A 12,217-nucleotide genomic window follows, 5' to 3' on the forward strand; every position below is an offset into this window, starting at 1 on the left:
CTGGGGCTATGCAATGGTATTTATGGCCTCCCTGGGGCTGCCTTACTCCAGGTGCATGGAGAAGAAGGCAGAGTGCAGATTCAGCACGTAGCCCCGACAGCTGGGGCTGATGGGACAGGAATGCAGTCCTGACAGCTGGAATCAGACTGAAAGCACGGTGGGGAGGCCAGGAGGGGAGAGCAGGCAAGAGAGGCTGTGTGGAGAGATGGACAAACGCATGCACGCTGTGTGCAGGCGCATGTGGAAAGACAGCCTGCAGGGACCCTGGGTTGCTCACATTCCCTTTCTTGCACCTCCATCCCCATTTTGTTCCCTGTTCTCTCAACTGCCTGGATAATTTTTAATAAATGTGTGTGCACACCCCTGCGCAACCATTGTAGTGACACCTGGTAGAGCCATTAAAGCTGGGGCTCAGCATTTCCATTAGAACTGCCCCCCTCCACTTTTATGCAGGTTTATGAATGTAATGTAAAGCTTCCCATAATTCAGTGATTCAAAGCCTTTGGACAAGTTGGTTCCTACCTTTGCCACTCTTGTGCCAAGGTGTGTCAGTCATAATTTGTGTTGTGGGAGATCGTTCCCTGATGTTCTTAAAGTGGTTATCTTGAAATCCAGTTGCCTAGAATTGGCAACTGCTTGTTGCAGATGATGATGTTCTGGTCAGGTGTTTGTTTGTTTTTTTTTAAATTGATTAAACTGTGAGGACCTGTTCAGTAGTCAGACATAGCTCTGAATCCTTTCACCCCATGAATGCTGATTCAAATTGAGCATTGGCTGGAAACACCTTGAAACGTTGCAACAAGTCTTTTTGGTGGATTGCATGAAACCAGCTTGATGGTCTTGGAGTAGTTCCTAGAGGGTCAGTTAGGCAATTGGTATGAGTCTGCAATAGCAGCAGTGAGCAAGGCTTGTGAAACTTCTTGCAAGAGACATGGAGGCTGCTCTGTCAAGGCAGAGGTGTCCTGAATTGGTTGTGTGTTGGAGCTCACCTTACTCCTGTTGCTTTTGCAGGTGGAATATTTGCAGTCTCCAGGCTTGTCAAGACAGTACTTTTTACTTGCACTGGATGCTGAGGGGCAGAAGGCTCAGGCTGGAGAGGAGGGACAGGATAGAAAAGCCTTTTAAAAAAAAAAATTAAAAAATTTTTTTTAAAGTGTATATTCTATGTGCACATACAAAACCAGGGGGAGGCATTAGGTAGGTGAGGAACAGAAACCAACTGTGAAGCTGGGTGGTTTTGTTGTTTGTGTGCTCTTGTAAGTCAAACATCCCCTGCAGTTAATTCCATCCACCAGCCTTCAGCCAGACCAACAACAAAAACCTCAACTCCTGAAAAAACAAACAGGCAGAGGAACCTGGGCCAAAGCCAGGCCTTTTCATGTCAAGCTCAAGTGCAAAATGAATATTTCACAGCTGTACTATAAAGCCCTGAAATGAAGGCTTTGCAGTGGAAATGCTGACAGCCCCTTAAGTAGAATAGTATACTGTAATTAGTGTTCTGGGTTTAATGTGCCAAAAGAAGCACAGCAGAGCTAAATGTAAAACTTCAAGCCTTTGTTTTTCTGCAGCAGTAAGAGGAGATCAGACAGTGTGTTCAGATGGTGGATTAGAGCCTACAACGTGTGCACTGGTCCCTGGAGGTTAAACGTGCTTTTTTGCGGTGGGGCTCAGGGGCGGCAGGAGAGATGTACGAACAGGGCCAGCTGTGAGATTTGGTGCTCTGTATCAAATTTCACTTATGTAAGAAATAGACAGCTATGTCTTAAATGCTGACGCTGACAATGTACAGCTACGATGCATTTTCACGTATTGGATGCCAGAGTGCATTGATACAACTTTGCTGTGTTGCAGCACGGAAAACATGTTGGAGTGTGTGCAGCGGTGCTGAAAACTCTGGGAGCAGAATATAGGGAGATGGATGTGAAAAGCACAGTGCTGTTGTGAAACTTGGGCCTGATTTTGGAGCTCCCTGTGTCAGTGTATTGCCAGGACTGAAGAGTATTGGGGTCTCAAGATGAGCCCTGAAAGCATTTTTTTTAAGGCAAAAGAACAGATGATTATGTAGCCACTCCTCAGACAAGGTGGTAACTGATTACTTGATGTGCTAGGGAAGGCTTTCCAAAGGAACCCACATGGATTACGTATCTCTGGGATTTCTGTGTCCGCCACTTTCTCAGGAATGTGTGCTTTTGCACATACATTATTAATATGCCCACATTGAGACAGGAGAGGGATGAAGGCAGGCACATTGTGCAGTGGATGATAGATGAACTCTGATGGATGTTGTCTTTTCATGCTGACTCGATGCTGCTAGTTCATTAAATGGATTCAAACGTTAACTGTGTTATACACAGGCCCATGGGAAGGCTTTTAAAATAGAACTTGTCTGCACGTGGACATTTATTGAAGTAGCCATCCTGGAGTGGAATGGAATAATTGTGCTGCAAGAACTCCCTCTGAGGATGCTCTTGTTCGTGAATAAGTGCTCACAAAAGCGTGGAGAGGAAGGGGGAAGTTGAAATCAAACTGTTGATTCAAGAATAAGATTTCCCTTTCCATAGGGGAGCAGAGAGGAGAGAATGGGGGATGAGTTTCCAAGTGTAACGCAGCAGGAGTTCTTATCCGTGACTTTGTTGAGCAGGGTGACCTCTTCACTGCTGTCAGTAAATGATCTTAGATGTCAAAAAGGCAGATCGAGTGTAAGGTATTAATGGGAAAAAAGAATGGAGAACAGAATAGAAGACCATATTATTCTGCTCTGTAAACACTTGCTGTGACCACACCTTGAAAGCTGTATGTAGTCTTGGTGTTTCCTCTTTCATCTCAGGAAGGATATAGTGGACCTGGAAGGTGGTTCACAGGAGAGCATCAGAGCTGATCAAAGATGTGAAATGGCTTTCAAGAGAGCCATGAACTAAGTGAAGACTCTTGTACTTGGAACACAGATGACTTAGCATAGCTCCTTACAAAATCATGAGCCACCTAAAGATGGTAGGTGAGGATTGACTATTCTCTCTCTCTTCCTGTATAAGAATTAAGGCACATCAAATGAAACTAATAGAAGTCAGGTTTAAAACAAGCAATGAAAGATGGTTCTTCTTACAACATGTACCAGACTGGTGGAATTCCTTTCCAAAAGATGCTGTGAATGCCAAGCTTTTAAAGACATAGTGGATAAGTTCATGGTAGAGAACTCTGCTGAAACAGGTTAAAAACTGCTAATATCTATTTTGAGACTGGGAGATTGACAGGTGGTGAGAAAGAATCAAATTTGCTTTCCCTGCTCTTAAACTTTATCCATACATTTGTTTATGATACTGTTTTTCCTGGCTTTTATCCTTCACTTATGGCTGCAAATGGAAACAGGAACCAGGGCTAGATACTGTCTGGTCCAAGACGGCCAATCTCATGAAGTCTGGAACAGACACATCTGCTTGCTGGACATGGTTTTCCCAGGCTGTAGCCTCCTGCCTAATGCCGTAGGTACTGGAACATAGGGACAGTCCTGTACAGTAACACCAGTTTTCTCTCCTCAGTGGTCTTTTTGAGCACTGGAGAGTTGCATGTATTCTCTCAAATGCTTTGCTTCTTTATTTCCATGCTTAAATATATTGCCTTTATAGAGAATGATGGGTTTTGGGACCAGAAGAGAATGTGGATAGTATTAGAAGTCAGGAGGTGAGGTGATGGAGTCAGAAAACTCTTTAGTTTCTTGAGCTTGAGTATGGGGAAGAGGGGCTGAAATACTACTTAACTCCTGCTTAGTCTTTTGCTGGCCTGGAGGGTGATGGGGTGAGTAGCAGCATCATTCAGCCTACAGTTGAAATTCTCTGAGGGATGCCTGGTGTTAAAAATGGCTTTCCCTTGAAATTTTCTGTTCCTTTCTTTCCTTAAGGTGAAGCCATACTGCAGAAGTCTGCTGGTGGGCAAGCAGGCATAGACACAGGAGCTCCTACCCAGCAGCGGTGGCTCAGTAGTAAAACAGTGCAGCTGGAGGGAGAGTGCCTGTGAGCTCAGGTCAGGCAGGACTGTCACTGTGACTAGGTTGTCCCCTTTGGCACCCATTTTGGTGGAAATTATTACTGTGCTGGGTGTGTTTACTGTTGCTTTCTAACAGCTTGCTGCTGAGATGTGCAGGCCACAGTGTTTGCCTCCTGTACCTCCTGTGTGGCTTTGCAGCGTAGGCGGTCCCAAAAGGACGGAAACGATTGGAAGGAGGAGAGTGTTTGCAGGGGGCTGAAGTTGGGCTGATCCTTCAAGGATTTCTGTGTTGTCCCTTTAGCATGTGGAAACAATTGCTTGTGGTAACTTCCTCAAATCAACAGAAAGAGCTTGCCCAAGTATGAAACTCACTCTCTGGGAGCTGGGAGCAGCTGGTCATGCATCTTGTTTCCTGAAAAGACAAACAAGGCTGTCCAGGGCTGTTTAGACCAGGCTTTCTGAAAGGATTATCTGTACCTCAGTAGCAAGGCAGAGGTGGCATGGCTTTGTCATGCAAGCGTGGGCTTTCCCCTAGTGCTGCATGGGACCATGCCGAGGCAAGCAAGGGCTGCTCTCAGACGTGCCCTTGGACTTCCAGGTGGGATTGGGCTGCAGCAAGGCCCCTCTCCCTGGGAAGGCCTGGCTGCTATGAATGCCACCTGTCAGTGCCTTGAGTCCTGCAATTCAGGACTCTGCTGGTCTGGTGCTACCAGGTGTGGGAACTATCTGATGATCTTGGGATCTGACGCGGAAGGAACAGGGTAAGTGATCTGCTTAGGCACTAAAATTTCTTTACATGTTTGTGCAACTCTGAGCAGCCCAATTTAGATTTAAGCCTGAAAAATGGGTGAATATCGGGTTTTGCAAGGCAGGTGTTAGCTGCACGTCTGATTCTGGTTTTGGTGCCTAAGAGTGTGTATTGAGCCTCCAAATTTGAAAAAAATTGACCTTAAAGGAATGGAGATGGGGTGGTTACAGGTAGCACAGAGCACAGTGGCAATGCAAAGTGAGCTGTAGAAACACGTTGTGTGTAGATTGATTTGATAACACTGGCAAATTGCATAGAGAACCTTGATTGAAAGGGCCAAATACTATTAATAGAAGCCTCAAGATGAAGTAACAAATGTGGATAGCGAGCCTCCTCTCTGCGCCTCTAATTTAGGCGTACAAAATGACAGGTTTAATCTTGCAGTTGCGTCCAGCCTTGGATGAAGGTGATGGGGTGGACCATTGATTGCCTGTGAAGGCCTGAGCAAGCAGTGACATGTCTGACGACTGGGGGAAGCAAATTGGGCCAACACAGGAGCTATTGGTAATGAACACGGTGTCTCAGATCTGCAGAGTGACTCTCCAGGTCCTGTGGTTAGCTCAGGTCAGACTTGGAAGGGTGTGTTGCTGATTGGGATGTGCTGAAGTACAACCTGGGAGACCTGTATGAATGGCAGTGGTTATGGCTGTGTAGGACTGGGAGACTGCACTTGCTACATGAGGAAGTGGGTTCCTACCTTGTTGTAAGTCATAATTTCAGAGGTGGGATTATGGCAGACCTGTATCGGCAAATTTGCCCTTTGCTGACAAATCTTAATTCCAGATTAGGAAGTTAAAGTTGGTGTACTCCTGCCCTAATTAACTATATTAATAATGTCTTTGTTTTAGCTGGCAAATTGAGAGAAATCCAATTTATATGGTGGTGTTGTTGCCTATTGTTTTTTCTCTCTGAAATGTTTTTCGTTCTTCTGTCAAGTTTTGTGACAAGTGACTGACTATCTCTTGCTCTTATGTCACCTAATCTGGAGGTTGGTCATGGGGATAAAGCTGTGGTGTGTTGTGGGCAGGGTGGTGGGAGTGGAGCTCACAAGTGTCGTAAGACCAAATTTTAAACTTGTGTGTACTCCTTTTTGAAGCAAGTTCTTTTTAATACTCAGAGATTATCATGCAGAGGTGTTGTAAGAGCATCCATTGGATAGGCTCATGGGGTTGCCTTTCAGATTCTTTACATTAGGAAGGTTTTAAAGCTAAGACTAGGAGCAAAAGAGAGAAAGTCTTTTTCAGAAAGTTAGTTATGAGTCTCCGGACTCAGGTGTTTGTTTCTGTGGCACTAGGTCTATCAATACCAGGGATATGGCCTTCATAGTTGTTGTCTTTTTCTGATGGAATGAGTGATTGTTGGAGGCCAGAAGATGCTCACTGGCAGTAGAATAATTGGACCCGAAGACTGAGCTACTCCTTTTGTGTCAAGCTGTGTGCTGACCATAGGAGATAGGTAGACTTTCCACCTCCTGACATTGCTATGAATAGTCTATTGGCAGAGCTGCATGGGCCTCCACAGACCCTAGGACGAGAGAGGAAGCTGGAGCAAGTGTGACACTTTGCTGTTGGTGGGGCGAGAGTGCCAAGATGAGTCAGTTAGTGCTCTTGTTCGGTTTCTCTCCCCCTTAAAGACTAGGAGGGGGCAGATTTTTCCACACCACCAAGGACAGGGTTGGTTTTGGAGGTACAGCGGGATTGATGTAGTTGCCAGGGAAAGGGGACAGTTTGTATTTCCCCGGCTTTGAGCTCCCTGTGGCTTTCTGAGGCTGGCAAACAGAAAACAAAAACTACAACATGGTTTTCTGCTGGTTTGGCCTGTTGGGCAGGCAGTTGCCATGCCAGTGCTGGTGCAAGGGAGATGGCAGGGGTGTCACCGGGATGAGTGGGATGGGAGAGGAAGGAACTGTCCCCTCCAGAGCAGGCAGCTGTAAGATCAGCTCAGCTGTGACGTACGACTGCACACTGAGAGGCTCGATATACATCCTTGCAGAGGAAAAATGTACTTGTTGGTGAAAGTAGGTTACTGAATTGCTGCTGAATAGCTGCATAGCCAAGGTCAAATAGTGCCTTTTAGGATAGTTGCAATTACAGCCAGCCTGAGCTAAAGCCTGTGCTGAGCAGCGTAAGCACAGCATTGCTAAATTGATGTTTGCTGACAGCATCAAGTAATTGGTGCCTTATCTAGATTGGAGCACTTGAATGGCACGTCTCTTCCACTTCCTCCTCCGCTGTCAAGAATGTGGTTTCTATAGGAATTTAAACTCTCTTAGTTTGATAGGTCGGGAACTGCTGATATGAGTGGGAATCTGAGCAGTAGAAGCATTGGGTTCTTCTTTCTGTGCATTTGTGAGGCTGCTTTAAAAATAAATGTGTTTTCAAGTCTTGTTAACAAGCCTGCAAGAGTAGATATTCTCCTAGCCTCCCTCACTCCTTTCCCCCCCACAACATTTTTGTTCCAACATTAAGCTGGAACAAAACTATTTCCTTTCTTTAGCAGTGGATTTGTAAATGGATTTTTAATTGTATGTTCTTATACTAAACAAAAATCCAGTGGAGTTCTGTAAAAGCCATATTTCCAGAGATACTAATTTTGCAAGGGAAGGGGACAATTTGGTGTTCTCTTGTACTGTCTCAAACTATCTGGGGTATATTATTACTAAAAGGGAAAAAAAGACCTAGTTGTTCCAAAGACTGGGATATGAAATCTTCTACTTTCCATGTCACTGGTTTGAAGGCAGGCCACATTTGAACTAGCTAAAGCATGGACAACTCACTGTAAGTGGTGGCACCTCAGCCCTCCTTTACCTGTTGAAGCAAGGTGGTTCTCTGTGGGGGGTTACTTCTGTCACTGTCTCTAGTAACCCGGGCCATGAGCTCAGTGAGACCTCGTTTCTTCACCCTGCAGCTGAACTCCTCAGGTCTGGTAAGCTGTGTGGTCAGGGTGGCGTGGGGAACCTGCCCTGCCCCTGCCTTTTGTGCACCATCTTGGTATAAATACAAGATGTTCGTCTTCAGGGCAGCTATTAAAGATACTAGTAATTATTACAATAGTAACTTCTTATGCCGCGTCCATGCCCTTAAGGCCTTAACCAAATATAACTTAGATGAGGATAATTAAAAGCAGAAGACCGTGACCCAGTAAAATCCATGAGTTTGGCAAGGACAGCAATGCTGAGGAGGAATGTATGCATCAAATATGTAATAAATAAAATCAAGCTGTGCAAATGTAAAGGAAAGAGCATAATTTTGTGTCGGTCAAAACAACCCCAGGGCTGAGAACTGGTTTGTGCTCAGAGGTTGAGTCCTTTCATGCTACAGACCAGATTTTGTGCAGTGTGATCCCACGGCAACCTTTTGCTTTGGGATAATTGCTAAATTCTGATGCTTTCTCTGCCGGGAAGTGCTTCCCAAAATATTGTGTTGTGTCTATCTGTCTCCCTCCTTTCCCCTTTTGTTTTTGCTTTTCCCATCTTCGTGCCACAGAGGCTTGGCTATGAATCTTTGTATCTTCCAAGTAGCTTTTCCCAGTTGCATTTCTTTTCTTTTCCCAAAAATAGTTGAGATCTTTGCTCAGGGGGGAAAGCAAGCATTTTGGATTACTGTCTCTTGCATGGCTCATTGGTTTTTGGGCTTGTGAACCCAGTCATGTAAGCTGTTCTGTCTCTTGAGATTCTTGGGGAGGGACGCCCTAGTCCAGCCGATGTGATTTCCAGTTCAAGCACTGTGGGAAAAGTTGACTCTTCAGTTCCTAGGAATATGGGGCTGGGACCAGGCTGAACCACATACCACTGGATGGAGGAGATAAAGAGAATGGGTCAACCTGGAAACAATTTTTGGGAAAGAGCTCTGTAGAAAGTGGTTTGCTGCTCTTGCTGGGAGGATGGGAATCAGTGGGCATCCCAGTGAACGTGCATCCCAGCTTCTCACCGGTACTATCTGCTGCTTGCAATCCTCTGTCTTTGCAATGCTTTGGCACAGACAACTCCTCAGTACCCCAGCAGTATTTTACTGTGCCTGTGTTGAAAACTGAGTAGGGTTGCTTCTGTACCTGGGTGCTTGTCAGTGAATTTTTAGGAGCTGTGATTCTCGGTGCCAGTGTGAACCAGACCATCGGCATCTGTGTATGAGTCCATTTGAACTGCACTCATATTTCATAATACTTTTTGTTTTCTTTTTCATATGCACTAGGTGACTTTGGAGAAGGTGTTGGGGATAACTGTCTCGGGAGGCAGAGGATTAGCCTGCGACCCCAGAACTGGCCTTGTTGCTTATCCAGCAGGGTGAGTCACTAACCACGTTCTTCAAAGCTAAGATAAACCAGAACTGATGTGTCAACGTAAAGATTCAGGGTGTTTCCACTATGGTCTTCTATAGGGAGGCTATTTACCATTCCTTAGTCTTTTAACACTGGAGAATGACGAGACTCAGCACTGTTAGTGTAATTGGCAAGGGAGAAGGATTACATTTTACCTGTCAAGTTTTAACGGGATCCTTTTTAATGGAACCCCTCTCCCTCCTCTTCCTCTAAGCTGGGTGTTAAATTGTGGGCTTTTTAACTATGCTCTGTAGTGTGGTGAACTTGCACATAACTCCATGCAATGCTCATGCCAGTGAGTACCTAATGGAGCAGGTGATGCTTTCAATGAATTGACAAAAGCCTTCTTCTATATGCCCTGCAATTTTTGACTTACCATGTTCCTCATCCAAATGCAGAGGAAGGTTTCAGGCTGACAGCGCCTTGCACGTGGGTTCTCTGGAGTGCAACATATCTGTCAACCGTGGTCTAAGTCCAAATAGAGATATCCAGAAGGAGACTTTGATGGACAGAAAAAGGGCTACCTAGAGGGAGATAGCTGAGTGCTGGAGAGGTGGCTTTGTGAGTTGCACGTTTAGCAAAATCATAGACATCTGGGGCCAGATCCTGATCTTGCTGAAGGTGGAGGTCACCCACAGGGCACGTGTCCATGGAGGACAGAGCATGTCATTGTTGCTGATCTGTGGGATGGGACTTGTCTGAAAGAACGAAGCCCCTGAAAATTTTTAAAGGGACCGTGAAAGAGGCAGGTAGAGGTCTCATAATAGATGGCATTTTGAAAAGCTGGGGAGGAAAACCATTTTACCCTGCCAGTGGAAGCATGGCTGTTGAGATGGGGTATATCTATGACTTAGATGAAAAGATATGATACTGTAGTGGGAATAGATTGGGAAGACAGAAGAGTGACTTCAGGAAAAGCCTTCACTGCCTAATGTAGCACTATGTGGGGATACTCCAGCTCTCTGGGTTGCAGAAGTCTGTATGAGCTTAGCTTTTCCTCTGAGCTAGTTTATTCTGCTGGTCAGCAAGCTAAAGGAGAAGAGTAAGGGCAATATCTCCAAGTGGTGTTGCATAGGCATACTCTTAAGACATTAAAGCTGGAATTAGAAGAAAGGAACTTCCACAACAATTATAGATGACATTTTCAAGTATACAAGAAACAGGCTAGCAACACTTAAGGATTCTATCTTTGTGGCCAAAATGAGAGATGGGGTCAGTAAAACTGGCTAGAAGTTTTTTCCCATCCTGGTGATATTGTAGTTCACAGAATCACAGAATTGTTGTGGTTGGGAGGAACCTCTTGAGATCATCTAGACCAGCCCCCATGCTCAAGCAGGGTTACCTAGGGCAGGTTGCCCAGGACCGTGGCCAGGCAGCTTTTGAATATCTCCAAAGACAGAGACTCCACAGCCTCTCTGGGCAGCATGTTCCAGTGTTTGACTACTGTCACAGTAACAAAACCTCCCCCAAAAAAAAACAAAAAAAAAAAGGAAAGAAGAAAAAAAAAAAAGTGGGATGTTTGTTTTTTTCTTTCCTTTTCTTTTTCCTTTGTGTTCAAATGGAATTTCATGTGTTTTAATTTCTGCCCATTCCCTCTTTTTCTGTCAGTGGGCAGTCTGTTAAACTGCAGATAATTTGAGATCCACATCTGCGCTTGACAGCATCCTTTATGCTTGAACTCTTTGGAGCCAGGCAAATATATTCCAATGTGTGTTGCCTCTTCCTCTGCATCTTTTCTGACACTGAATATGTTCACGCTTGAAGAGGGCAAGGAGAGAGAGAAGAAAACAAGTACAGTAAACATATTTTCGGCTCTTGCATAGCTAAAGATAGATTAGTTTTGTTAATAGCAATGTCCTCTGATGAGCTTGTGTGTGCCTCTGATGAGCTTGTGTGTGCCTAACATTGATTTAATCAAGCATGAGGACACCTGAGGATTCTTTTGGGTAATTAAAAGGTTATATGCTTCCTTAGGGCTTTACAGGAGAATTCCTGTTCTTACTTGTTGGTGGTAGCATCTCATGGCCTGGGCAGGAAACCTATGGAATATACCAGATGTGTGTTGTAACAGTTTAATGGCTTATATGACTTGCTGCTTTTGTGCCACGGCTGGCCTGTTCTGTGATGCTGTTGTGATTTGCTGCAGTCAAGACAATCTCTAAGAAAACTAGCATTAGTTGAGGAGTCAAAACATGAGAGGGGTACTGGTGCAGACCGTACTAAGTTGGTGCAAGTTCAGTTTGGTGGTGGTGGGTTTTGTTTGTTTGGTTGGTTTTTTTTTCCCACATTGTCATTTCCAGCAAATTTGTCTTGATTTGCAAGAATCCTGTACCAATTCTGGTACACTGGCTTTATTTTGTTTATTTTTGTTTCTATTTGTTTGAATTTACTGGACACCGAAGCTTCTTACATGACGCTGATGTGAAGCTTCTTACATGACGCTGATGTAGCAGACTGGGTATGGCTCATGCACAATTGGTTCATGTCCTGTCCATGCAACTTGGTCATCTTCAGTTGTGCTCCAGGTACTCCACTGATTTCCTCAGCCCTCTGCACATCTACTGAGGTTTTGCAATCCTGACATGCAGATGCTTTGCTCCTGCAGTCTGTCCTACCCCTAAAAGCTGAATTTACGTAACAACTCTCTATTTTCCTAAGAACACTTTCAACATACCTAGATTCATTTGGTTGAGATCAAAACAGTTGCCTCAGGCATCCTGACTTCATCCACACCAGGCATATGAATGCATATGTGAATGAGGACTTGTGCATGAGAAGCTTTGGTGTTCTTTGAACAGAATCTTAACTCTGGTCTCTGGTTTGCCTAAAGTAATTTTTTTTTTTTTTTAAATACGATGGCTTTTCTGGATTTTCTCTTTCCTGGAGTTTCTGAATCTCCTGAGAAGTTTCTGAATCTCCTGAAAGAAGCAGTTCTCAATGCAACCCAAGATCGTTCCAACTCCACAGTGGTGCCAAAGAGCTGAGCGTTACATTATTACTTTCATTCCTTCTCACTGGCTTTTGAACCTTTTATTCTTTCTCTTCTTGGACCCTAATGAGGCTTTTGCTCCGGCAGTGCATGACGGCAGCTTTGCTGACCCTAGTATTGTT

At 44.7% G+C, this 12,217-nt stretch overlaps 1 protein-coding gene across 5 annotated transcripts in view; it reads left to right on the top strand.

Annotated features, from left to right (window-relative positions):
- The window catches only part of MAPKBP1 (mitogen-activated protein kinase binding protein 1), a 103,555-nt gene that overhangs the window by 21,227 nt on the left and 70,111 nt on the right, over positions 1 to 12,217 (top strand). For all 5 annotated transcript variants that reach the window (XM_072864593.1, XM_072864595.1, XM_072864597.1 and 2 more), the window contains exon 3: positions 8,980 to 9,071. In XM_072864593.1, coding sequence (XP_072720694.1) covers positions 8,980 to 9,071 — 92 coding nt within the window. The remainder of the gene's footprint in view (positions 1 to 8,979; positions 9,072 to 12,217) is intronic.

This window comes from Ciconia boyciana, chromosome 6 (assembly GCF_034638445.1).
Source record: "Ciconia boyciana chromosome 6, ASM3463844v1, whole genome shotgun sequence".
Taxonomy (NCBI): domain Eukaryota; kingdom Metazoa; phylum Chordata; class Aves; order Ciconiiformes; family Ciconiidae; genus Ciconia; species Ciconia boyciana.